The 26130-nt window shown below is 38.0% G+C and overlaps 1 protein-coding gene across 7 annotated transcripts in view; it reads right to left on the bottom strand.

The window, feature by feature from the left end:
• The window catches only part of FSIP1 (fibrous sheath interacting protein 1), a 207893-nt gene that overhangs the window by 126812 nt on the left and 54951 nt on the right, over positions 1-26130 (bottom strand). For all 7 annotated transcript variants that reach the window (XR_006218675.1, XR_006218676.1, XR_006218677.1 and 4 more), the window contains exon 10: positions 12119-12259. Coding sequence is in view for 4 of the 7 variants with exons in the window: in XM_042989175.1 (XP_042845109.1) it covers positions 12119-12259 (141 nt within the window). In the remaining 3 variants the exon portion in view is untranslated. The remainder of the gene's footprint in view (positions 1-12118; positions 12260-26130) is intronic.

The raw sequence follows: 26130 nt of genomic DNA, 5'->3' as shown, positions 1-26130 counted from the left end.
AATTTTAACTTGATAAAAAAGCGATGTCTTGCAATACGAGTAGCACGTGATGCCGAATGTCACATGATCACACCTGAGCCAATGGTTCTTGAAATTCACTTTGATATACGAGTGTTTTGGATTACAAGCATGTTTCCAGAACAAATTCTGCTCACAAACCAAGGTTTCAACACATTCTGGAAAAAGCAAAACCAAAGAGAAAAGATCAGTGGTTGCTAGGGGTTCAGAGGGATAGGAGGAGGAATGAATAGGTAGAATGCTGGGTTTTTAGGGACTGAAATATTCTGTAATACGTTCTGTAATAGTAGAAGCGTGCCATCACATATTTGTTAAAATCTACAGAACTAAACAACACAAAAAGTGAGTTTTAACATAAAATATGGGCATTACTTAATGGTATCAAGATTGGTTCATCACTTGTAGCCAATGTACCACACTAACGCAAGATGTTCATAATCGGGGTAACTAGGATGGGTGTAGAGGAACTCTGTACTGTCTACATATTTTATTCTTCTTTAACCCTAGTACTGGTCTAGAAAAATAAAGTCTATTTTAAAAAATTAAACGTTTCAGGGAAGACACTTCTTTATTAAATCTGGGATGGATTCCAGTTAAGAAACTGTTCAATGTACACATTTCAAATAATAAGAGCTAACACTTTAAAAAGCTACAGTTAAGAGAAGCAGTAAGAAAAGCAGATTAACAGTTGGGTCGGAGGGGGGGAGATCTTGGAGAAACTTGGAGAAAAATAACAGAGATGCAGTCTTGCAAATGTCAGTTGTATGTGATTACACTCTATCTCTCTTCTTTCTTCTGCCCTATGATTCAGAGGCAGATAAGCTGTTCTAGAAAAGCCACATAACAATTTTCCTCTAGCTGATTTGAAAATATTGATGATGTTCTCATTATAGGGTTGATGGAAAGCTTTAGAAAAGTTACAGAAAAGTGAGAGGGAAAATAAGTGTAAATGCCAGAATCCTGTATAGGAATCAGGGAAGGTCTAACTCCAAGAATTTCCACTTTTATTATATTTTCATTTCATTGGTTCCATTTCAAATCTTCCTTTGCCATACTTTCAAAAGCCCCTTTTATTTCTTTAAATATGTTAAGCAGACTTATTTTACATTCCGAAACAGTCTGTTCCAAGCTGCAGTCTATGTGGAACTGATTCTATAATGTAATGTGTTTTTTCTATTAACTCGCGCTTGTGGTGCCTTATGTCCTCATGTATGTGTGGAGAGGGCGGTTCTTTATTGTGAGTTCGGGGTCCTTAAACTTTATTTGTAGGACCTCTCTAAGGTCTAGATTTAAACTGTGTTCTTCTAGAGAGACTTCCTTTTCCTTCGACCAGAAACCAGGAGTACTGCCAACCTAAGACCACTTTCAACTAAACATTCAACTTGAGGTTTTTCAGGCCCCATAAGTAATGTGAACTCAAACTCAAAACTTACCTCCATGCAGGTTTACAGTTAGAGATTCTCATGGGAGACTTCTTTCCTACTTCACCCACAACCAAAGCAAAGACCGCTTACACCCATCCTCACCATCCCCTCTCCACAGCAGGTTTTTTCTTGCTCACCCACTGCGGTTTTAACAGCTTGGTGAACGAACTCTGTGCAGGAGTTCTGATTTGACCTCAGCCTTGGGCCCTGTCTCCTCAGCCCCTTACACATGGTCTATTGAAATCCAGGCTTTAGGCCATTGAAGATCAACGCATATCTCAGAGACAAATGTTGGGTCCAGCGGCCACTTACCCCTTATTGTCTTGTCATTTCTCTCCTCCCAGAAATTCCCTTTTCTGCCAGCGCAGCCATGCTTTAAAAAATTACTTTAAAAAAATACATCTTATACCATATTTAGGTTGACTTTACTAAGAGGAACTTCTCTAAATCCCTAGTCTGCCATATAGCTAGAAGTAGAACTCTGTTCTACTGTTCCAAGTATGAAACTTTATATAATTCATAACCCCAGGCAGTATTTTTCAGTTTGTTTCAGGTTGTTCTGACTTTCCCCCATGGCCATGGAAATGCCAGTTGCACACAATGAATCTGGTTCTGGTCCCTGGCCTCACATGGATCAATTTGACCTCACATCAGTCAAATTTCCAGCTTCAGGTCTGCTAAGTTTTGGGTTTCTACTGCATTTCACATTTGTTCTATTGCATTCCACAGAGATAGACATCTTTCTTTGCTATTATACTGTTTTCTCAAATTTTCTATATAGTTGGAGCCAAGGTAAGTATAAACTTAGGTTAATACATGATCTTGACAAGAAATCGACATTAAACTATGTTTTTCAAATAGAACTTTCAGGTCAAATTTTATGGGAAGTTTTTTAAGGATCATATATGTTTTTTCCTAAAACACTTAGCATCTATGGTCAGTGGCCAATGATATCATGTTAATAAGACAGAATGTTGAGAACAAGAATTTTTCTAGGTGTACAATATACTGATTCACCAATTCTATGCATTACTCAGTGCTCGTCATGATAAGTGTACACTTCATCCCCTTCCCTATTTCACCCATCCCCCCCACCCACTTCCTGTCTGGTAACCAACATTTGTTCTCCATGTTTTTTTGCCTGTCTCTTTTTTCTTTGTTCATTTGTCTTGTCTCTTAAATTCCACATATGAGTGAAACCATATGGTATTTGTCTTTCTCAGTCTGACTGATTTCTTTCACTTAGCGTTATACCCTCTAGAGCCATCCATGTTGTCACAAATGAAAAGATCTCATTTTTTATGACTGAGTAATATTCCATTGGTATATATACCACATCTTTATCCACTCATCTATAGATGGACACTTGGGTTGCTTCCATATCTTGGCTATCTTTGCAATAAATAATGCTGCAATAAACATAAGGGTGCATGTATCTTTTCAAATCAGTGTTTTTATTTTCTGTAAATATCCAGTAGTGGAATTACTGGATCATATGGTAACTCAATTTTTAATTTTTTGAGGAACCTCCATACTGTTTTCCATGATGGCTATACCAATTTGCATTCCCACCAACAGTGCACAAGTGTTCCTTTTTCTCCACATCACCACTACTTGCTATTTTTCGTGGGTTTTTTTAGCCATACTGACAGATATAGAGAACAAGAATTTAATAAAATCTCCAGACCCAGTAAACTAGAGATGGAGGTCTCCATAGTTCCCTATAATATACATGAGCCAAAGGGCTAGAAACTAAAGACCAGGGCAGAACCCAGTGATATCAAGACATAACTATCCAGTAGGAACATAGGTCTGGAAGGCACAAGGTGAAGGTAAAGAGGGAAGAAGACAGCCACATCTTGGTGACTGAGACCCATGAGCTACAGTGCTCAGAACCGTGGGCTCAACATCACAGATCAGCAACGGGCCTGCACTCACTACTCCAAGTGTAGTCTGCGGACCAGTGCTAGTCCTCAAACCATTTGTAATACATCTGTCATGCAGTAAGAACCTATGCCAGAATTTAAACCAACTGTTTCACCAACAAAACTTTTCTTGATGAAGTAAAAATACATGCACTTACGTTCTGGTAGAAGTCCCCTACCCCCCACCAATAACAAACAGTTCCTTAACCATCCACATTAAAATGATTGCTTTAGACAGTCCCTGCTTTGGCTAGAGGTAGCCTTAGATTAGATAGTAACAAGAAGTAGATCCAGAATCCTGAAGGTCTGTTAAAAGAAAAACTACTGGCTGTAGCTGGTTAAGAAAAATTAAAGGATTAAAGACTACATATGAATACAAATAACATCTCTACTGGGAACTCATCATCTCCATTGGGAATAAATTCAAGAATTTATTACACTAAATGAAACTAAAAATGACCTTAAGTATGGGAAAAGAAATTAAATAGTATTACAGCCACATGTTAACAACCAAATAATAAATAATAGGTTTAATCTCAACTTCTAAAATTGTCATAAGTTTTAATTATGTATGCATTCTAATTTTATGTCAATAAATGCTATACTGGTTAAATGTGAGGGTGTGGCATATCATAATCTTTACAACACTTATTTAACTTTATATAATTATATTTAATTATATCCTTTAATAGTATATTATTTGTTTATTTCTTGAGGTATGCACACACCCTTGTTCCATGTAACCACATCCATGGCACATGGCCTCAACAAATGAACTTTGAAAACTAATCCAGCAAGCAAAAGGTGAATTATGATAAAATCTAACTAGCCTTGTTATCTATTTCTAGAGACTCTGCCCAAAAATAAAGCTTTTTAAAAAACAGATAGTATTCTAAAACAAAGTTGCCACCAAAATTTTCATTTTTAAGATGACTTTCAAGACTTACATATTATCATTCAGAAATAGTACAATACCTACCTTCTATAACAATAGCAAGTCTGCATTATAATAATGCAAATATTACAATTACATGTGAAGAATCATAATCCAGAAGAAAATATCCTAGAAATTTTTTAAAATATTTTATTATATAGGCATAATACAAAGTATATAACCCCTCTTGTCCCAAAATATATTATATATAGTTTTAATATATATAAAATATTTATTTTTTATATATTTTAAACTGAAATCTATTAACGTATTTTACAAACGTTTTTAATATGATGGTTGAAACAAAATAAGTTGATGAAAAAAAACCATCCAATTACCTTTAATATTTTATTCCCAAAGCAATAGAGCTAATTGTGCTTTCAATTTATTCTGCAACACATTTGAATACTATATATAGTTGATGACTTTAAAATGGTTACTGGCTCCATTCATTCTAGAATAATTCCTGAACGCCAGCCATGTACCTATAACTGCTACATGATGTTTCACAACCATTACATGATACTATTCAGCTGCAAAAAGTTTGACCAAGGTGCATCAGATGATGTAGAAATAAATCAGTGCTTCTGAAAATTTTGTGCTCTATTTACTTGTTTCAAAATGTGTTTCTTTCTGCCTATGATTTCTAGAATGGATTTTGTAAGATTTGTTCTACTGTTAATGTGCAAATCCCACTCTCACAATTTCACAATCAAATATTTTGCACCATCATTGCACACACCTACCAACACCTACAGAAGGAAAAATAAAGGCTGTGAACCCTATAAAAATACCAATAATTTATGTGTCAATATTATAACTTTATCTGCCTTCCTGAAAGCTGTTACAAATGACAAAGAAAGATTAAATAATATCTACAGTTCTGAACAATGACACCAAAGAGAGAGTATAATTACTTTTCCAACTCAGGCCTTTCTTAATGTATGAATACCAAAACATACTAGTTAGCCTTCCAGTTTAACCACAAACATGTCAGGTTTGTTTGGAGTTCCAGTGCATTTGGGTAAGACGTATAAATGGCTGGTAACAGTTTAAAGGCTTTAGAATGAAGCCCACATTTGTTGGTGGCCCCAAAACTTAGCTGAAAATTGGCTGACGTGAGTAGGTGTGACTTAAAGAGGCTGAATGTAATGAAATGCTCACAAGCTAAAATGTCAAAAGCATTGGGGATTGGCCCAAGTCTACCACTAACTAACTGTGAGTCTTGGAAAAATCATTTAGCTATTCAAGACCTTGGTTTCTAATCCATGGAACTGGCCCACGTGACCTGTAAGGACCCTTCAGCTCTCACATTCTATAATTCTGATTCTATGGCATGTTTAGTAATTGAAGGTAGGCCCTCCACCATTCACTGAGCAGAAGAAATCTCCAGCCTTCTGATTGGGGTCCATGTATTCTTATACCAGGTTAAACGGCAAGAGCATGTCGAAATAGGAATTGGAACACAAGGATTTATCATCCTTTGTGAACCACATTCTTATCTACAATGCTCAGCAACAAGGCTTAGAGTGCTAAACATTTCGATGCAATAATGACAATGCAGTTCACCAAACAAGGCCAAGCTCAGTGGTTTCCAGGAAACCGAAAAGGGAAAGAATGTGGAAAGAAATAGTAGAGACTTCAAATGATGAAAAAAAAAAAAAAAATGAATGAAATTCAAACTGAGAATCAAAAGAGACACAATAAAGACCTAAAAAGTGTGGTCAATGCATTTAGAATGATTAGAACCATGGAAAGCTTTTGCTAACAATACTAACAAAACATCTTTGAGAATATTTTATCATTAAAGGAGTCCATGAGATGAGATCAGCGTGATAATTCTTTCTTGGAAAATGCAAAAACTAAAATTGAATTCTTCGGATTTGTGAAAGCTAGGATTATTATGCCACTTCATTAATGGCATTTTTACCTATTTCTAGAAGCTCAAGATGTTCTTTATTTGAAAAACATCCCCTTAGTCTTATTATCAATACCTCTGAAAAATTAGACCAAACATGAATTATTACTATTTATGTAAATTACTCAAGAAGCCTATCATTACATTAAAGGGTTAAAATGTATGTAAATAAAACAATGAAATGATACAATTACCTCAATGATGAATCCCTTTCTTTAGGAATAAAGGCAATTTTTAAAATTTTTTTTCATGTTTATTTATTTATTTTGAGAGAAAGATAGCATGAGCAGGGACGGGGCAGAGACAGAGGGGGACAGAGGATCCCAAGTGGGCTCTGTGCTGACAGCAGAGAGCCCAATGTGGGGCTCAAACTCGTGAACCAGGAGATAACAACCTGAGCTGAAGTTGGACACTTAACCAACTGAACCACCCAGGTGCCAAGGAATAAAGGCAATTTAATAGAAAGTGGAAAATAATAGAACTAAGCTCTTAACATTTATATGCTATTTCCCTTCAGATTGTTGTCAGTATACACACATATATATCACATAGTTATAGTTGATACTTACCGTGTATCTAGAATTTTTATTTTTAGGTTTCAGATCACTCATTTCCAACTAAAAGTCCTTTATTGACAAAATCCTTGTATTTATCATTTTTATTATCCTACTACAGTATTAAATGGCTAAGACTGTATAAATTGCTTTGGCATTCTAATTGAGAGCATTTAAGCTGTTCCTTACTTTGTTCGGTTTAGTTTTCCTTGGCTGTTATTGCTTTGTACATATTCCTAAAAGTGGAATTGTGCAGGTCAAAAATATAAATAATGTCATAGCCATCGTCATAAAAATAGACAAACTGCTTTTCATGGGAAAAAGAACCAGTTTAAAAAGTTTCCAAAAACTGAATATTTACCCAGAAAATAGATAACACTAGTTCAGGGGTGCCTGGTGGCTCATTCAGTTAAGTGTCTGACTTTAGCTCAGGTCATTATCTCACAGTTTGTGAGTTTGAGCCCCACATCAGGCTCTGTGCTGACAGCTCAGAGCCTGGAGGCTGCTTTGGATTCTGTGTTTTCCTCTCTCTCTGCTCCTCCCCCACTCGCTCATGTGCTCCCTCTGTCTCTCAAAAATAAAATAAAATATTTTTTAAAAAAACACTAGTTCAAAGGGATATACACCCCTATGCTTATAGCCAAATTATGGAAGAAGTCCAAGTATCCATCGATAGAAGAATGGATAAAGAAGATGTGGTGTGTATATATATATATATATATATATATATATATATACACAAATATATATATACATACATATATATATATATATATATATACACAATGGAGCATTATTCAGCCATAAAAAAAAAAAGAATGAAATTTTGCCATTTTCAACAATACGGATGGAGCCAGAGAATATAATGCTAAGCAAAATAAATCAGTCCCAGAAAGCCAAGCACCATATGACTTCACTCACATGTGAACAAAACAAGTTAAGAAACAAAACAAATAAGCAAAACAAATAAGCAAAGGATTAAAAAGAGAGACAAACCAGGAAACAGACTCTTCACTATAGAGAACAAACTGATAGTTACCAGCGGGGAGGTAGGGAGGGAGATGGGTGAAATAGGTGATGAGGGTTAAGGAGTGCACTTGTCGTGATGCGCTCTGGGTGGCTTATGGAAGTGCTGAATCACTATATTGTACACCTGAAACTAATATAACACTGTATATTAACTGCATTGGAATTCAAACAAATTTTAATTTTTATTTTTTCTTTTTTTTTTAATTTTTTTTAATGTTAATTTTTGAGAGAGATAAAGTGTGAGCGGGGAGGGACAAAGAAAGAGGGAGACACAGAATCCGAAGCAGGCTTCAGGCTCTGAGCTGTCAGGACAGAGCCTGATGTGGGGCTCGAATTCACAAACTGCGAGATCATCACCCGAGCTGAAGTTGGACACTTACCCGACTGAGCCACCCAGGTGCCCCTTGATTCTAAGGCTTACCTCCATCTTCAATTTCATCCTCTCTGCTATATCTTTCCCTTTGTTATCATAGAAACAAGCATATGTAAATGCTATCTTAATAATGTTAATAAAAATAACAATACTAATAATAAACATTTAGATAGCACTTAAGACGTGCCAAGCCCTGTTCGGAGCACTTTATATACATGCTAACTAATTTAATCTTCATAACAGCCTATAAAGGGGATATTAATTATAACTATCCCATTCTACAGATCAAAGAACTAAAGCACAGAGAGGTCAAAATACCTGTCCAAGGTCACACAGCTAGTAAGTACAGAGTTGAGATTCAAACCCAAACAGGCTGCTCCAGTGTATGGCTCTTAACCACTATGTCCCATGTATAGAAGCTTACATAACAAAACTACAATGCAGGGAGGTAATATAGAGCAGACTGGGTTGAAAAGAGTCAATGGGCAAAGAAGCCCGTACGGCACCTAAAAGAACAGAGAGTGACTCTCTGAGCTAGTGGGAAAATCAGGGGACAGGTACCAGAGACCACTGTATGCAAATGACGGAGAGGTTGTCTGTGGGATCCGTCTTGTATGGCCTGTTCTATGAATATAGCTATTTTCATTTTCTCTTGATGCTATCATCTCAAATCATCTCCATACAAGGAGTCAGCTTGACAGGGGAACTCTCATCCATGGTCAAAGCCAATACTCCCAACCCCACGGGAGCCCACCAGGCAAGAAGTAAGTGGCTCAGCACAATCCCCATCCGCCATGTCATCGTGCCTACTTTCCCTCGCTCCTAACAGCTCCTAATAGCAAGATCCGGTGACACCAATACAACTACTACCACCTTCAGGCTTAGCCAAATCCCACTGCCTCGACTAAGCTTGACCGAAGCGAATGTGCATTTGCAGCTTCAGCCTACCACCTGAAACACGGAATTAAGTCATTTTTCCAGCCCTTGTTGACAGATCAAACCTAGGATTCAGGTGGTTCCAGGACTACCCCCAGGGCTCCACATTGCCCTTTTCCTCACTCTTTCCCCAGTTCATCCCTAAAATTGAATATGGCCTTTACCCATAAATCACCAATTCAATGTCCACAGATTACTGCTTTCACCCAAATCAGTGATCCTGAAACAATGTTCTCTTGTAATAGGAAGAAGAAGACAAAACTGTAAAATCAGCCGTTTCCGGAAGCTATCATACAGACAACATATTCTTTGCTCTATAGGTAGCAAGCTAACTTTTTTTATACATATGAAAGACAATCTCACATTCTCCCAAAAAGTGTTACTAAACTTCCAAAAGTAACTTTCAATAGAATATTTAAACCAATTACTACTGAACAATTGGGAAGCACACACACTAAGCTTTACATGTTATAAATGACATCATTTCTCGCCCAAAATATGCCAACATTCACAGGCAGAAGGTCATCTAGCCCTACTCTCTTGATTTTAAAGTAAGAAAACCAAGTCTTCAAGAGACTAAGTGACTTCTTCAAGGTGACGGAGTAGGCCCCTGACAACTCTGAAACAAGGAGTCAGGTCTCCAGATTCCCAATCCACAAAGTACCCAGAAGTCTATGAGGTGCAATGAGCTTCGCAGAGTTTTTTTTTTTGGGGGGGGGACAGAGAGAGACAGAGCATGAACGGGGGAGGGGCAGAGAGAGAGGGAGACACAGAATCGGAAACAGGCTCCAGGCTCCGAGCCATCAGCCCAGAGCCTGACGCGGGGCTCGAACTCACGGACCGCGAGATCGTGACCTGGCTGAAGTCGGACGCTTAACCGACTGCGCCACCCAGGCGCCCCTAGCTTCGCAGAGTTTTAAACAGACATAGTATGTTCCCTGAAAAGGACACACATGTGGTACACAACGTGATCCATTGGATATTGTGAAACTCTAAGGAGTCAAAACATAAAGACTCATATGCCAACACTCATATGCCTTTATCACACAAGTTTCTCAAAGTGTTGACTGTAAAACAATAAAGTTGAAAGTTAATCATTTCAATCCCGTCTCTTCCACTCAGTAGCTACATATGCTTGAGGAAGTTACTCAACCTCTCCACGTCTCTATTTCCTTGTCTGGAAAATGAGGATAGTAGTGTTTACCTCACAGAGTGGTTATAAAGACTAGGTAAGTTAATAAGTTACAAAGTACTTGGAACGGTGCCTGCCACTGTAGGCCCACAGTCGTTCTTCTCTACTTACATATGATTCTTTTCCACTTAGGTAACGACTAACTCTTAGTATTGATCATACTTCTGTAAATCTATCCAACCTTCATATGACACTGGAAAAATATACAAGATTTCCTAAAGGACCCAGGTTTTGAGTCAAAAATTAAATAATAATAGAGACATGGTAGAAAATAATGGATACAAGTCCAAGGCATAAGACAAATGGTGAGAAATCAGGAGAACTGAATTAGGGAGAATGACAGGCTTTGCCTGCCTTGGATTGGCAGGCATGGGGTGAGAAGTGCCAACCATTTTCAAAATGAGTCAAACCACAAACATTTTACTTACCGCATCCAGTTTGCAATGCCCTATCACTACCACAACTATTGGCCAAGAGCCTCTTTACGCTCCCTAACCATTCTTACCTCTTCCACTTCCTCCCCGTATCAATAGACTCAAGGAGAAAAAAAAAAAAAACCCTCAGAAAGTAAAAATGAAGGTCTCCCTGAAACATAATTCCCATTTAATTTCCCATGAAGAGTAAACAAAAATGAATTCTAAAGAGAAGCACAATGCATGTATTCCCCTTAGATCTGTTGCCTGACTCTCATTAGGTAGACCTAGCTGTCCTTTAGGCTGAGAGTCAGTGAAGCTGTCCATGGCTGGCAAAAGGTTAAGAGCAATTCAGCAGGACACGGTCATTAGGGGTGAAGAATCTCAGTCAGGACTGGGCCACACTCTTGGAGAGCTCTAAGGAGATCAGAATGGAATCAAAATCACTTACCTGACGCTCACTCCCATGGAACAGCATATAAAATAAAATAATAAAAGAAGAGACTGACCAGGGTTAAGCGGCTAGACAGGAGGGGACAGTGCTGACAGAAGGGTGATACAAGCAAGGACAAAAAAAAAGAGAAGATTCCAAAGAGTCATAAAGAACTGCGGCAAGATATGACAGCAAATTAGACATACTGGTTAAAACTTAATGAGGCTTGAAGATCACCCAAGATAACAGGATTTAGTAGGAGACAGAAAGTAGGTACTGCTGGCAATTAGGACAAGACCAGCCCTGGGAGAGAGGATGTAGGTGGAATCACAAGTTTAGCCTTGTCATGTTTAATTTTAGGTAAAAGCAAGTATCCAGGTGGAAGCATACTACAGGTAGCTGCAAAATCAGAATATTATGGAGCATTTCTAATGGGTTCAGAATATCAACCAACTCACAATTGTGCTAATTTAAGAGCTTTCTCTTACCCGCAGTGATATGTCTTTCAATGACAATCAATTATAACATGAAATAGGCACACAAAGGATTTAGAATGAATTAAAACTGAGTAATAATATATTATGAATTATGAACAAAAAGTGGGACTACTTAAGGCCCAAGTTCGATATATAAAGATGATTTTGTGGAGAATAACTACCAGATTTTTCCATTAAAAAAAAACATTTATGTCACTGTCAGGCACAGAATATTAGGCATATGGGTCATTATTCTGACTTCAGATAGGATTTCACAGATTTATTATATCACATAAAGTAAGTATAATAATATTACTTTAAGTTCTACGAATCATATTTTTAGCTTTTATGCAAATTCTTACTGACATATTCCCATGTCAGTTTCCTCGATGGACGTAACACATAAAACCAGTCATAAACAGTCAAAGGAAACTGGAGGCTTTTTTAAATACAATCATTGGTTACAGTTAAACTTTAAATAAAGAAGACTTACCACATTTTCCTTCATCTTTCTCAGTTTGTCATCTATCTCTCTCAGCCGGTTTTGCTGATCCCGTTGCTCTTTGGTGTTCCGAAGTACCTTTTCTCCTGGAGTTATTTCCATATTTTTATCATCATCATTAAGGTCAGGTTCCTAATCAAAAAAAAAAAAAAATTCACACACAGGCTGGAAATGTACCATTACATGCCGCCCCAAAGCAAATGAACTTTAAAGGTTTGGCTTTGCTTCTCAAACAATATTTCTTCCCTTCAAAATGATATTCAGGGGTACCTGGGTAGCTCAGCTGGTAGAGTGTCTGACTCTTGATCTCAGGTCTTGATTTCAGGGTCATGAGTTCAAGCCCTGCAATAGGCATGGAGCCTACTTTTAAAACAAATTATATTTATAATTCCCTAAACTCTTCCTCTTTGAAGGAGAAGGGTCCAACTATACATAAAACAAGTAGGAAAATAAACTCAATCATTTGGAAATCAAGAAGTTAGAGTGGAAAGAGAAGTGGCCAGGAAGCAGCAACCTGGGCTCTGGTCCCTGCTCCATACATATCAGCCCAAGATCTTGGGCAAATCACACTTTCTCTGGACTCCAAGTTCATCATATATAAATAACAAGAGAAAAAAAAAAATCCTGCCTATCCATACTATGAGAGGCAGATGTTTACTTAGTGAACTGGAATGGGCAAAGTCAGGAGTTTTGAATCCTGGCTCTACCTGGCTCCTGACTAAGATGGCTTTAGGGAAATCAACCAACCTGTCTGAACTTCAGTTTTAGCATCTGCAAAATGATAACAACATTCGGCCCCAAAGTCATCACAGTAGGTAGTAGGCATGCAACAAATCTTAGTGGCTAACAAATGTGAGTTAAATATGTCCTCTGAAAGGAATAAAGATTACATAATGGAAGTAGTTCACTATTATCAGCAATATTTGAATGGACAGAACCATAATCTTTCAAAATTAATGGGTATAAAAATGGGTATTTGAGAGGAAGTTGGCTTTATATCTATAACTTCACTTCCTATCTTTTCTCCCACAGATCTCCTACTCTGTGCTGCCATGCAGGTAACTGACATAATGTCATAAATGTCGTGTTTGAAGTTACTCAAACCAGAACCCTCCAACACTCTCATCCCTTACAGAGCTTGTATCATGCCCATTATCTACCCCAAGTAAGAAGTACTTGTAACCAGTGTCTCCTTGAAGATGCTTGCATTTCTTGTATTTGGGGTTATTTTGGTGCCTTGGGACCTCAGCTCTGTGATGAAAAAACACTGATTCAGAAACAGTATTGATTATGCAGATTACCTGCCATTTTCTATTGAAGAGATAGGAGCAGCACTCTCTCCAGTTAACCTAAGATGAAGCTGGAACATTCATAAGACACTGAATGTCAGGGACTTTGTTAATTAGCGATTCATAAATGAAACAGAAAATTCAAATAATACAGTTTCATTTTAAGAAGAAAAGTACATTTAAAACTACACTTTACCCTCTACCTAAACTTTAAATCGTGTGATTTTAGTATGTGACATTGTCACTACTTTTAGCTCTAAATAATTTGGAACTTGTTTTGTTATTTAGTTTTTTATTTTTTATTTTTATTTTTTTAGAGAGAGAGAGCACAAGCAGGGGAGAGGGGCAGAGAAAGAGAGAGAGAGAATCTTAAGCAGGCTCCATGCTCAGCACAGAGCCCAATGCAGAGCTTGATCTGACAACCCTGGGATCATGACCTGAGCCGAAATCAAAAGTCAGACGCTCAACTGACTGAGTCACCCAGGTGCCCTGTTATATACTTTGAATTAATGGTTACTTAGCATATTTTTTTTTGTGACTGCTTCTTTTTCATAGAACTTGGATCACACCGTATTGTCATTTTCAATTTGAATTTTTTCACTTATCAATACAAATCGATTATTTTTCTATATCATTAAATGTTCCTCAAAATCAATATAATCCCATACTATTTTATTACAAATTCCATTTTTTTAAAAAAATGACGGGAAAAGTATAATTTTTTTGGAAGCTAAAAATATTTAGCCTCTGGGATAATGTCTCATTAACTTCAATTTTTTTTGAAGGGTCACCATCTCACTTCCTAATGCCTCTTAATTAAGGCCCTCCTCCCTTACTGCCTCATCATTCACCTAAATCATGGTTTTCAAACTCCAGTGGCCTTCAGACTCACCCACAGAGCCTGGGAAAACTTTCAAAGGCCCAGCCTCCACACTGGAGATTCTGATTCAATAGGGGACTGACACCCTGAATACAGCTACTTGAAAATTTGAGAACTATCTACTTAGCTTCAGCCTCTTAACTGATCTGAGGGCCACCAGTCTCCCATTCACTCCACCCTATGCAGAGATGCCACGGAGCAAAGCCACTGAGCAAAGTCCTCGATCATTCCTGGTCTGTACCCTGACTAGCTCTTCAGCCTCGTTTCCCATTGCTTGGGTCTCAGACCCAAAACCATGGCAATACTCACAACTACTAGTTCTCCACTACTCCATGCCCCTTTCCTCCAGCTGCTCGTGAAGACTCCACTCTTTTTGAACACAAATATATTTCCCCTATAAAATGTTCCCTAACACACTTAGGAAGGGCAGTTATTCTCTGGGTCATGCCACATGTTCCCTCATCGCAGTTACCACACTGTCACTGCTCAGACAGGGACCATGACTAATCCTACTCTGTATCCCAACACAAACTATAACCCTGAAGCTGTATAAGCACTGGCCAATAGACTGTACAGCTGACCCTTGGACAACATGAGTTTGAACGGCATAGGTCCACTTTCACGCAGATTATTTTTCAATAAACAGTACAGTGCTATAAATAAATGTATTTTCTCTATGGAAACAAACAGAAATGACAATACAACAATCCAAACGCTTTGGGATGCAGCGAAGGCAGTCCTGAGAGGAAAATACATTGCAATCCAGGCCTATCTCAAGAAACAAGAAAAATCCCAAATACAAAATCTAACAGCACACCTAAAGGAAATAGAAGCAGAACAGCAAAGGCAGCCTAAACCCAGCAGAAGAAGAGAAATAATAAAGATCAGAGCAGAAATAAACAATATAGAATCTAAAAAAACTGTAGAGCAGATCAACGAAACCAAGAGTTAGTTTTTTGAAAAAATAAACAAAATTGACAAACCTCTAGCCAGGCTCCTCAAAAACAAAAGGGAGATGATCCAAATAGATAAAATCATGAATGAAAATGGAATTATTACAACCAATCCCTCAGAAATAAAGCAATTATCAGGGAATACTATGAAAAATTATATGCCAACAAATTGGACAACCGGGAAGAAATGGGCAAATTCCTAAACACCCACACACTTCCAAAACTCAAACAGGAGGAAATAGAAAGCTTGAACAGACCCATAACCAGCGAAGAAATTGAATCAGTTATCAAAAATCTCCCAACAAATAAGAGTCCAGGACCAGATGGCTTCCCAGGGGAATTCTACCAGATATTGAAAGCAGAGATAATACCTATCCTTCTCAAGCTATGCCAAAAAATAAAAAGGGAAGGAAAACGTTCAGACTCATTCTATGAAGCCAGTATTACGTTGATTCCTAAACCAGACAGAGACCCAGTGAAAAAAGAGAACTACAGGCCAATATCCCTGATGAATATGGATGCAAAAATTCTCAATAAGATACTAGCAAATCGAATTCAACAGCATATAAAAAGAATTATTCACAATGATCAAGCGGGATTCATTCCTGGGCTGCAGAGCTGGTTCAACATTCACAAATCAATTAACGTGCTACATCACATTAATAAAAGAAAAGATAAGAACCATATGATCCTGTCAATCGATGCAGAAAAAGCATTTGACAAAATTCAGCATCCTTTCTTAATAAAAACCCTTGAGAAAGTTGGGATAGAAGGAACATACTTAAACATCATAAAAGCCATTTATGAAAAGCCCACAAGTAACATCATCCTCAATGGGGAAAAACTGAGAGCTTTTCCCCTGAGATCAGGAACATGACAGGCATGTCCACTGTCACCACTGTTGTTTAACATAGTGTTGGAAGTTCTAGCATCAGCAATCAGACAACAAAAGGAAATCAAAGGCATCAAAATTGGCAAAGATAAAGTCAAGCTTTCACTCTTTGCAGATGACATGATATAATACATGGGAAATCCGATAGACTCCACCAAAAGTCTGCTAGAACTGATACATGAATTCAGAAAAGTTGCAGGATACAAAACCAATGTACAGAAATCAGTTGCATTCTTATACACTAATAATGAAGCAACAGAAAGACAAATAAAGAAACTGATCCCATTCACAATTGCACCAAGAAGCATAAAATACCTAGGAATAAATCTAACCAAAGATGTAAAAGATCTGTATGCTTAAAACTATAGAAAGCTTATGAAGGAAATTAAAGAAGACATAAAGAAATGGAAAAACATTCCGTGCTCATGGGTTGGAAGAATAAATATTGTTAAAATGTCAATACTACCCAAAGCTATCTACACATTCAATGCAATCCCAATCAAAACTGCACCAGCATTCTTCTCGAAGCTAGAACAAGCAATCCTAAAATTCATATGGAACCACAAAAGGCCCCAGATAGCCAAAGTAATTTTGCAGAAGAAGACCAAAGCAGGAGGCACCACAATCCCAGACTTTAACCTCTACTACAAAGCTGTAATCATCAAGACAGCATGGTATTGGCACAAACACAGACACATAGACCAATGGAATAGAATAGAAACCCCAGAACTAGACCCACAAAAGTATGGCCAACTAATCTTTGACAAAGCAGGAAAGAATATCCAATGGAAAAAAGTCTCTTTAACAAATGGTGCTGGGTGAACTGGACAGCAACATGCAGAAGAATGAAACTAGACCACTTTCTTACACCATTCACAAAAATAAACTCAAAATGGATAAAGGAACTGAATGTGAGACAGGAAACCATCAAAACCCTAGAGGAGAAAGCAGGAAAAGACCTCTCTGACCTCAGCCGCAGCAATTTCTTACTTGACACATCCCCAAAGGCAAGGGAATTAAAAGCAAGAATGAACTATTGGGACCTCATGAAGATAAAAAGCTTCTGCACAGCAAAGGAAACAACCAACAAAACTGAAAGGCAACCAAAGGAATGGGAAAAGATATTTGCAAATGACATATCGGACAAAGGCTAGTATCCAAAATCTATAAAGAGCTCACCAAACTCCACACCCGAAAAACAAATAATCCAGTGAAGAAATGGGCAGAAAACATGAATAGACATTTCTCTAAAGAAGACATCCAGATGGCCAACAGGCACATGAAAGATGCTCAACGTCGCTCCTCATCAGGGAAATACAAATCAAAACCACCCTCAGATATCACCTCACTCCAGTCAGAGTGGCTAACATGAACAAATCAGGAGACTATAGATGCTGGAAAGGATGTGGAGAAATGGGAACCCTCTTGCACTGTTGGTGGGAATGCAAATTGGTGCAGCCACTCTGGAAAACAGTGTGGAGGTTCCTCAAAAAATTAAAAATAGACCTACCCTATGACCCAGCAATAGCACTGCTAGGAATTTATCCAAGGGATACAGGAGTACTGATGCATAGAGGCACTTGTACCCCAATGTTTATAGCAGCACTCTCAAGAATAGCCAAATTGTGGAAAGAGCCTAAATGTCCATCAACTGATGAATGGATAAAGAAATTGTGGTTTATATACACAACGGAGTACTACGTGGCAATGAGAAAGAATGAAATATGGCCTTCTGTAGCAACGTGGATGGAACTGGAGAGTGTGATGCTAAGTGAAATAAACCATACAGAGAAAGACAGATACCATATGGTTTCACTCTTATGTGGATCCTGAGAAACTTAACAGGAACCCATGGGGGAGGGGAAGGAAAAAAAAAAAAGAGGTTAGAGTGGGAGAGAGCCAAAGCATAAGAGACTCTTAAAAACTAAGAACAAACTGAGGGTTGATGGGGGGTGGGAGGGAAGGGAGGGTGGGTGATGGGTATTGAGGAGGGCATCTTTTGGGATGAGCACTGGGTGTTGTATGGAAACCAATTTGACAATAAATTTCATATATTAATAAATAAATAAATAAATAAATAAATAAATAAATGTATTTTCTCTTCCTTATGATTTCCTAAATAACATTTTATTTATCTTTCTTTATTGTAAGAATTCTGTATATAATACATATAGCATACAAAATATGTGTTAATCAACTGTTGACACTATCAGTAGGGTTTCCAGTGAACAGCAGTTAAGCTTATGGAAAGTCAGAAGTAAGAACGCAGATTTTACACTGCATTGGGTGACAGCGCCCCTCATCCCTGCACTGTTCAAAAGTCAACTGTAATCTGGTTCTCAGAACTCTGTTCACACTAATGTTTCAATGAAATTTATATTTTGTGAAGTTATTTATTTATTTATTTTGAGAGAGAGAGAGAGCATGAGCTACGAATGGGGCAAAGAGAGAGGGTTAGAGGTAATCCCAAGAAGGCTCCATACTGTCAACGCAACAAGGCACAGGACTCGATCTCACAAATTGTGAGACCATGACCTGAGCTGAAATCAAGAGTCAGAAGCTAACTGACTGAGCCACCCAGGCACCCCTATATTGTATAAAGTTTTAATGAGGACACTATTAAAAGAGTATTTCAATTTCAAGAAACGATTATTTTACATTTTGTTTTCCATAAAAGGGGACACACTTCTGGTAGCTCTCAATCTCTAGAAGCATCCAGAGGCTGAATTATTATCAGGAATATATTTAAGAACGAAACCTAATGTTAGGGAGGCATTTGGAAAAGATGGTATAAAGGTCTCTCTGCAGCTTTTTTTTAAAAAAATTTTTTAATCTTTATTTATTTTTGAGAGAGAGACAGAGTGTGATCAGGGGAAGAGCAGAGAGAGAGGGAGACACAGAATCTGAAGCAGGCTCCAGGACCCAAGCTGTCAGCGCAGAGTCTGACGCAGGGCTTGAACTCACAAACCATGAGATCATGAAATGAGCCGAAGTCAGACACTCAACTGACTAAGCCACCCGGGCACCCCTAGGTCTCTCTGAAGCTTTAAGCATCCAGCATTTCATCAACTTTTATAAAGATGTATCTACCATGAAGTAGGATACACAGTGTCTTAGTCCATCTGAGTTGCTATTATAGAAGACCACATTGAAGGTGGCTTATAAACAACACAAATGTATTTCTCCAAGATCAAGGCATTGGCAGACTTGATGTCTGATAAAGGCCTGCTTCCTGGTTCCTAGAGGACCATCTTCTTTGCTGTGTCCTCACATGGTAGAAGGGACAAGAGAGCTCTCTACGTCTTTTTTATTAGGGTACTAATCCCCTTCATGATGGCTCCACCCTTATGACCTAATCACATCCCAAAGTCCTGACCTCCAAATACCATCACACTGGGGATCAGATTTCAACATATGAATTTTGAGAGGACACAAACATTCAGTCTATAAATTATAGTGAGATGAAAAACATCCAAATTGGATTTCATTTTTAAATAGAAATCTTTTTTTTAAGAGACAGCATTTTAATAATCTACAACTATGATTTTATTTTTAGTTTTTGGGTATGTGAAGAAAAGACACAGAAAAACATTTCTAATTCAGACTTCATTTATATTTTAAATTTTGCTTATTCAAAGCCACCATTAAAACAATCCACAGGCTGAGAGTAAAATTTATAACACACAAACTGTCAAAGGACTTGTATCCAAAATATGTAAGGAACTCACACAATTCAATAATAAAATAAGGAAGAATAAATACTAAAAAAGATAGTGTAGCTTTAAAGCGACTTGGATACTTTATAAAAGAAGACACGTGAATGACAAATAAGCACGTGAAAAAGTCCTATACATCATTAAGTAATCAGGGAAATGTAAATTAAAATCACAATCAGATATCACTACACAGCCACAAAAATGGCCCAGATGAAAAATTTTGTTAACCCCAAATATTGGAAAGGTAGGGACCATGAGGAACTCTCAAGTGTTATTGATGGAAATATACAATGGTACAACCACTTTGGAAAATTGTTCGGTAGTTTCTTAAAGAGTTCAGTGTTTGTCTTTCCTATGATCCATAGTTCCACTCCTGCAACTCTATCCAAGAGAAATGAAAATGTATGACTGAAGCCTTGTACACAAATGTTCACAGCAGCTTTAGGCATATAGGCAAATGTCCATCAGCACAAGAATGATAAACAAACTATGGGAGAACACCTGACTCAAGCTAGGCCAATCAGACTCTTTCTCCTTGACCGCTGTCTTGTGGTTAGGCTCAATCAATGAACTGGAGAGCAGGAGAAAAGAGAGCTTGCAGTATCTTCCCCTTCTCCTCCCTGCTCTGGCATTAAGGTTTTGGCAGCAACATATCCCTAAGGGGCCCATCAGGAGAAATGTCTTAGATTCAACTGAATATTCATGTGCAAAGACAGAGGCCACAGGTGGAGCTAGTCTACTTAGATGAACATAGGACAGGAAACACGGCAGGGTAGTGTCAGGTACCCCTGGTCAATGGGAGTTTTTGCCACAGTCTGTGTCATGACAGTATAGGTACAAGGGCAAGGAAGTACCGTGGCTCAAAAGCTATATATCTCATAAGAACACCATCTCTTGAAATGATCCCACAGGCACACCCCCACAGTGTCCCAGCCAGGGACATGCCCAGTCTCAAGAAACACTGCACTAAGTGAGACTGAAAGTAGAGCTTCTCCACCAGGCCTTTATAATTCTCCCAATCCCTGGGTCATCTTTAGCATGAGCAAAGTTGCCTCCTAACATTGTTAACCTTCCAACTTTCATCGTATTGCCAGGGAAGCAGTTAGAAAGCTAACTACAGCTCAAATTCTCATGATGAAGGGGGAAGGATTGGTTAATCCTTTGCCTACACCTTCTGTGATTACAGTTTTGGATGGCAAAACTGTAAATGTTTGTTTATCATTCTCCCAAAGCTCCAGCTTTCCCTAAGTTCCAATACATTTTTTCTTCCCCTACCCACTGTTGCTAGTCCCTATGTGTCCTAACATCCCATATTGGCTCCTTTAAATCCATAAATAGTTCCTTAACTTACTTATCTTCAAAATCCAAGCTGGCTGTTTTCTCTTTCTTGCTCAAAATTCTAACTGGTATACCGTGTGTGTGTGTGTGCGTGTGTGTGTGTGTGTGTGTGTGTGTGTGTGTGTGTTTGCAGAGAAGTAAACTCAAAGGAAATTGAATTTGATGGTAAAAATCTTGTTTCTTTCACCTTATTTTTCTTAGATGCTTTTGTAACTCCTGAATTTTCTATAAGAAACACATATTAACTTCATAAGCAGAAGTCATATTTTATTTTTAAGAAAACAGAAATATTATTCTAGCAAGGCTATTTCTGTTCTGCTCTGACAATGTGACTCTCTGTACCCAAAGGTACTGGCCCAAAAGTTAGGTTTTAGCCCCAGTTCTACTGGTATAACCAGCTATATACTTTTAAGCAAGTCACTTTCTCTTTCTGTCTCAAGTTCTTCCAAAACACTTTCTTCCAACTCTCATATCTTATGAGTTCTGTAATTCTCTACTGTTAGACCCAAGGATATGTAACAGCCTTCCTCAGTTGTAATCTGATAGCATAACCATATAGTTCAAATATTTGAAGGATAGCAAGCAGTGAAAGATAGGCCAACAGGGAGCAAAAAAAGATAATCATTGATTCTAACAACAGCAACAAAAATCCCACTGGCATTTTCAAGAAGCTCTGTTGGTACCAGGAGAGGTTCTCTTGTCAAATCAAAGTGCCAACCAGTACTATGCGTTTTCATGATCATCAGGAAATATCTTGGGGCACCTGGTTGGCTCAGTCGGTTAAGCGTCCCACTTCGGCTCAGGTCATGATCTCACGGTTTGTGGGTTTGAGCCCCGCATTAGGCTCTGTGCTGGCAGCTTGGAGCCTGGAGCCTGCTTCAAATTCTGGGTCTCACTCTCTTTCTCTCCCTCCCCAACTCACACTCTGTGTCTCTCTCTCTCTTTCATAAATAAACATTAAAAAAAATTTTTTAAGGAAATACCTTGATTTCCTATGGTAGGAATGTTTTGAGCAGATTCTCTGACCAGCCATATCATTTCTGGTTTTCAGGCATACAGAAATGTTTTTATTCAGTAAAAGTAAAATTCAGTTCAATAAAAGCTCTCTGTGATATGCACAGAATATCCAAGGAGCCACAAAATGAGAACTGTCCCTGAGGCCAATATTTATTGATTTGACTAATTGATTGCCAACAGTTTCTAGGTTCAACCTTAGGAAAATATCTGTGGTGTTGACTGAGCCAACAGGGGTCTTTGAAACTAACTAAACAGAAAAATACAAACCTGCCTAAATAAAGCCAGCTTTCCCTGTGTTATCAAACAAAAGCTATCTTTTTCCAAAAGCAATTGCTATTTTCTGTCATCAGGTGGGTCATTTGCCTAGCAGCAGTAGAGGTAGGGAAAAAAAATCTTTCAGCCAAATTGTTTTTATCATTTTAGAATATTGCCATGAAATGAAAGAAACCTTGACTACACAGGAGACTTAACACAGAAAAATAAAAAAATATAAATATAAACTTTAATCTGTAAAACACAGGTGGTAAGAACTCCACAGATTCATTTGGGAAATGTTTGACAAGTTAGCAAGGACATTTGAAGTAATTTCTTGTTCATTTCCCAATCAAGAAATCCATACTCTTATGACATGCTTCTATAGTTTTTGGAAATGACACAATGGTCAATAAGACTTCTGTGCTTGTGACTAGCATACATAAAAAATTCCTAGATTCCTGCCCTCAACCATCATATTAAGTAATTTGACATCAAGTAGACTAGATAGCCATTACCTGAACTCTGCAAACCCCTGGACTCAGCAATAAAACATGTTATAGGATTGCATTTTATATTTCTTCAGCTTTAGCTAATGTTGAAACAGGAAGAGACAAAAAACTGTTAATTGTTGTTGTCAACAATAGTATGCTTTTGGTAAGAAAAAAGATGAATACAACTACAATTTTCCTCAATCAAATATTTGTTAGTTTTTTGTTGGCCTTACCAAAATGTGTAAAACTGAACCAACATTTTAAGAACAAAAACAAACAAACAAACAAACAAATATAAGGAAGACCTTTATATTCAATTAAACCAGTTGGTTTAAGAACAAAGAAATGCCTGGGAATGCAAGCTGGTGCAGCCACTCTGGAAAACAGTATAGAGGTTCCTCAAAAAACTAAAAATAGTACTACCCTACGACCCAGCAATTGCACTACTAGGCATTTATCCACAGGATATAGGTGTGCTGTTTCAAAGGGACACATGCACCCCAATGTTTATAGCAGCACTATCAACAATAGCCAAAGTATGGAAAGAGCCCAAATGCCCATCGATGGATGAATGGATAAAGAAGATGTGGTATATGTACGATGGAGTGTTACTCAGCGATCAAAAAGAATGAAATCTTGCCATCTGCAACTACGTGGATGGAACTGGAGGGTATCAAGCTAAGTGAAATTAATCAGAGAAAGACAAAAATCATATGACTTCACTCATATGAGGACTTTAAGAGACAAAACAGATGAACATAAGGGAAGGGAAACAAAAATCTTATAAAAACGGGGAGTGGGACAAAACAGAAGAGACTCATAAATATGGAGAACAAACAGAAGGTTACTGGAGGGGGTGTGGGAGGGGGGATGGGCTAAACGGGTAAGGAGCATTAAGGAATCTACTCCTGAAATCATTGTTGCACTATATGCTAACTAATCTGGATGTAAATTTAAAAATATATAAAATTAAATAAATTTTTTAAAAAAAGAACCAAGAAATGCCTCTTAAAATGAGTACAATTTTGAAGACCTTCTCCCAACCAGAAAAAAAAAATCTAAGCATGAACTGGAATTCTAGATTTAGTAAGACTGATTGCATGAAACATGAATAAATTACACTTCTTTACAAGAGCCAAACTGAACAGAATTTGTTATTGAATCCAGTTGCTAAGGACTTAAGAAACTGAATACCTACAGAACTCCTATATCTTAGATATTTCTGGAGAAAGCTGGAACCTAATACAGCTACAAATAAGAAATACAGTAACTAAATTATAGAACATCGCTCAATTTTATGGTGGGATTTATAACATGAGGAAAAAACTAACTGATTTGTTGGAGGGTTAGGGGATGGATGTGGAAAGGTATGCAGAGTTAAACCACAGATTGTAAGGAAAAAATGGCTTCAATTCGTTCTCTTCTGCTAAGATGAAATGAAAATAAGAAGCAGATGTCAAAACTGCAACCACGTGATATTATTCACATTACAGCCACAGCAGTGATATGCCATTCTTCCTTCTGAAGGTGACCACGTGCTTTGTTTTACACTAAGGAAATCAGACATGTGAAAGCCAACTTCTGCTTTTAAAATATTGCCATAAAGCTAAGAGCCAGGCCAAGGTATCCTATGAGAATATCCTAATCAGCAAGCCCAAAAGGAAAAGAAGATTTCTTAACTGCTCCTTTCACAACAACTCCCTTAAGCTCTGAGTCACATTTCTGGAGTCCCTCAAATTATTCTGACTCAAGTACGTTTATCATCCTCGGCTCATGTGCCTACCGACTTCGCACCTTATTAGTTGCCACAGTCAACAAGTCAGAAAGTCTGAGTGTTTCAACTTGTTTGGGAAACTGTTTTCTTGACCGAAATTTTAAAAAATCTCCAAAGGAATTTTTTAAACATCGTGCCTTCAGAAAGTAACCTTTCCCTTCTCTGCTACCACAGACTTCCTGTACTTTTCATAAGATCATTTCCATATTGTGGTACTTCTTCCACCGTGCGGTCATCCGACAACTTGTTCTAGGTCTACTCCTATCCTCCAGTACCCTACAAGCTGCTTTAAGGTCAAACGTGAAGCTGCATAAATCTGAATATTCAAGGTCAACCACCACAGCATCTCCTATGAAAGGAGGCTTTCAAAGATGTTTTGATGTCCTGTACAGGGGCTGGATCAGTAACCTAAATGCGTGCAGTAGGCTTCAGGGTCTAGCAATACGATATGGAGTCGTGAAAACTGGGGCAAACTGGAGAATTTGTGCTCCACGGAAAGCAGGAGTTGCTACTCGGATGAGTTCTGCAGTTTGCCAAGCAAGGATTCAGGTCTGAGGTTGCCAGATGTTCTATCTTCTCAAGAAAAACTAGATATTTAGAAGACATTTAGATATCTATATGAATTCACCCAATTTTTACCCATTGACTAAAAAAACTGTAAACCCTGTGTGGGCTAAAGGAAATCCACATGTGAATCAACTTTGCCCTGCAGGCCACCAATTTTCAACGTTATGCTGTATCATGGCAGCCTTCTCGGGGCCTCTAACTCCTTCTGCCTTATTTACCAGTTCCTTTTCCACCTCGTGTCCCTCACTTGTGGAACTAGACTTTCCTGATATTCCTTCTGGACGTGCTTTCTCTCTCTCCCCTGAACCCCACTGCACTTTGCTTTTATAGCTTTCTATTGTGCTTATCTATGTTGTCTTGTACCACATTTAACTATGTATATCCTGTGCCTCCCACAAGAAAATGTGTTCCTTAGGTCACTTATTATCTTTTTTACTGTTTATTTATTTTTTTGAGATGGGGAGAGAGAGAGTGGGAGAAAGGCAGAGAGACAGGGGGAGAAAGAAAAAATCCCAAGCAGGCTCCACACTGTCAGCCCAGAGCCTGATGCGGGGCTCGATACCATGAACCGTGAGATCATGACCTGAGCCAAAATCAAGAGTCAGACACTTAACCGACTGAGCCACCCAGGCACCCCAAGTCACTTATCATTATAACAATAACATCACCGGTTGAGTTTTGTGTCAGACACGCACTAAGTAAGCACTTTACACAAATCGACTCATCCAACCTTTCAAAGAGCCCTAATATGTAAGTGATGAATCATTAAATTCGACTCCTGAAATCAATACCACACTGTATGTTAATTTGAATTTGAATAAAATGTTGGAA

This window comes from Panthera tigris, chromosome B3, assembly GCF_018350195.1.
Source record: "Panthera tigris isolate Pti1 chromosome B3, P.tigris_Pti1_mat1.1, whole genome shotgun sequence".
Taxonomy (NCBI): Eukaryota; Metazoa; Chordata; class Mammalia; order Carnivora; family Felidae; genus Panthera; species Panthera tigris.
Note: the sequence above shows the minus strand (reverse complement) of the source record. Positions and strands in the feature narration are given on the sequence as shown.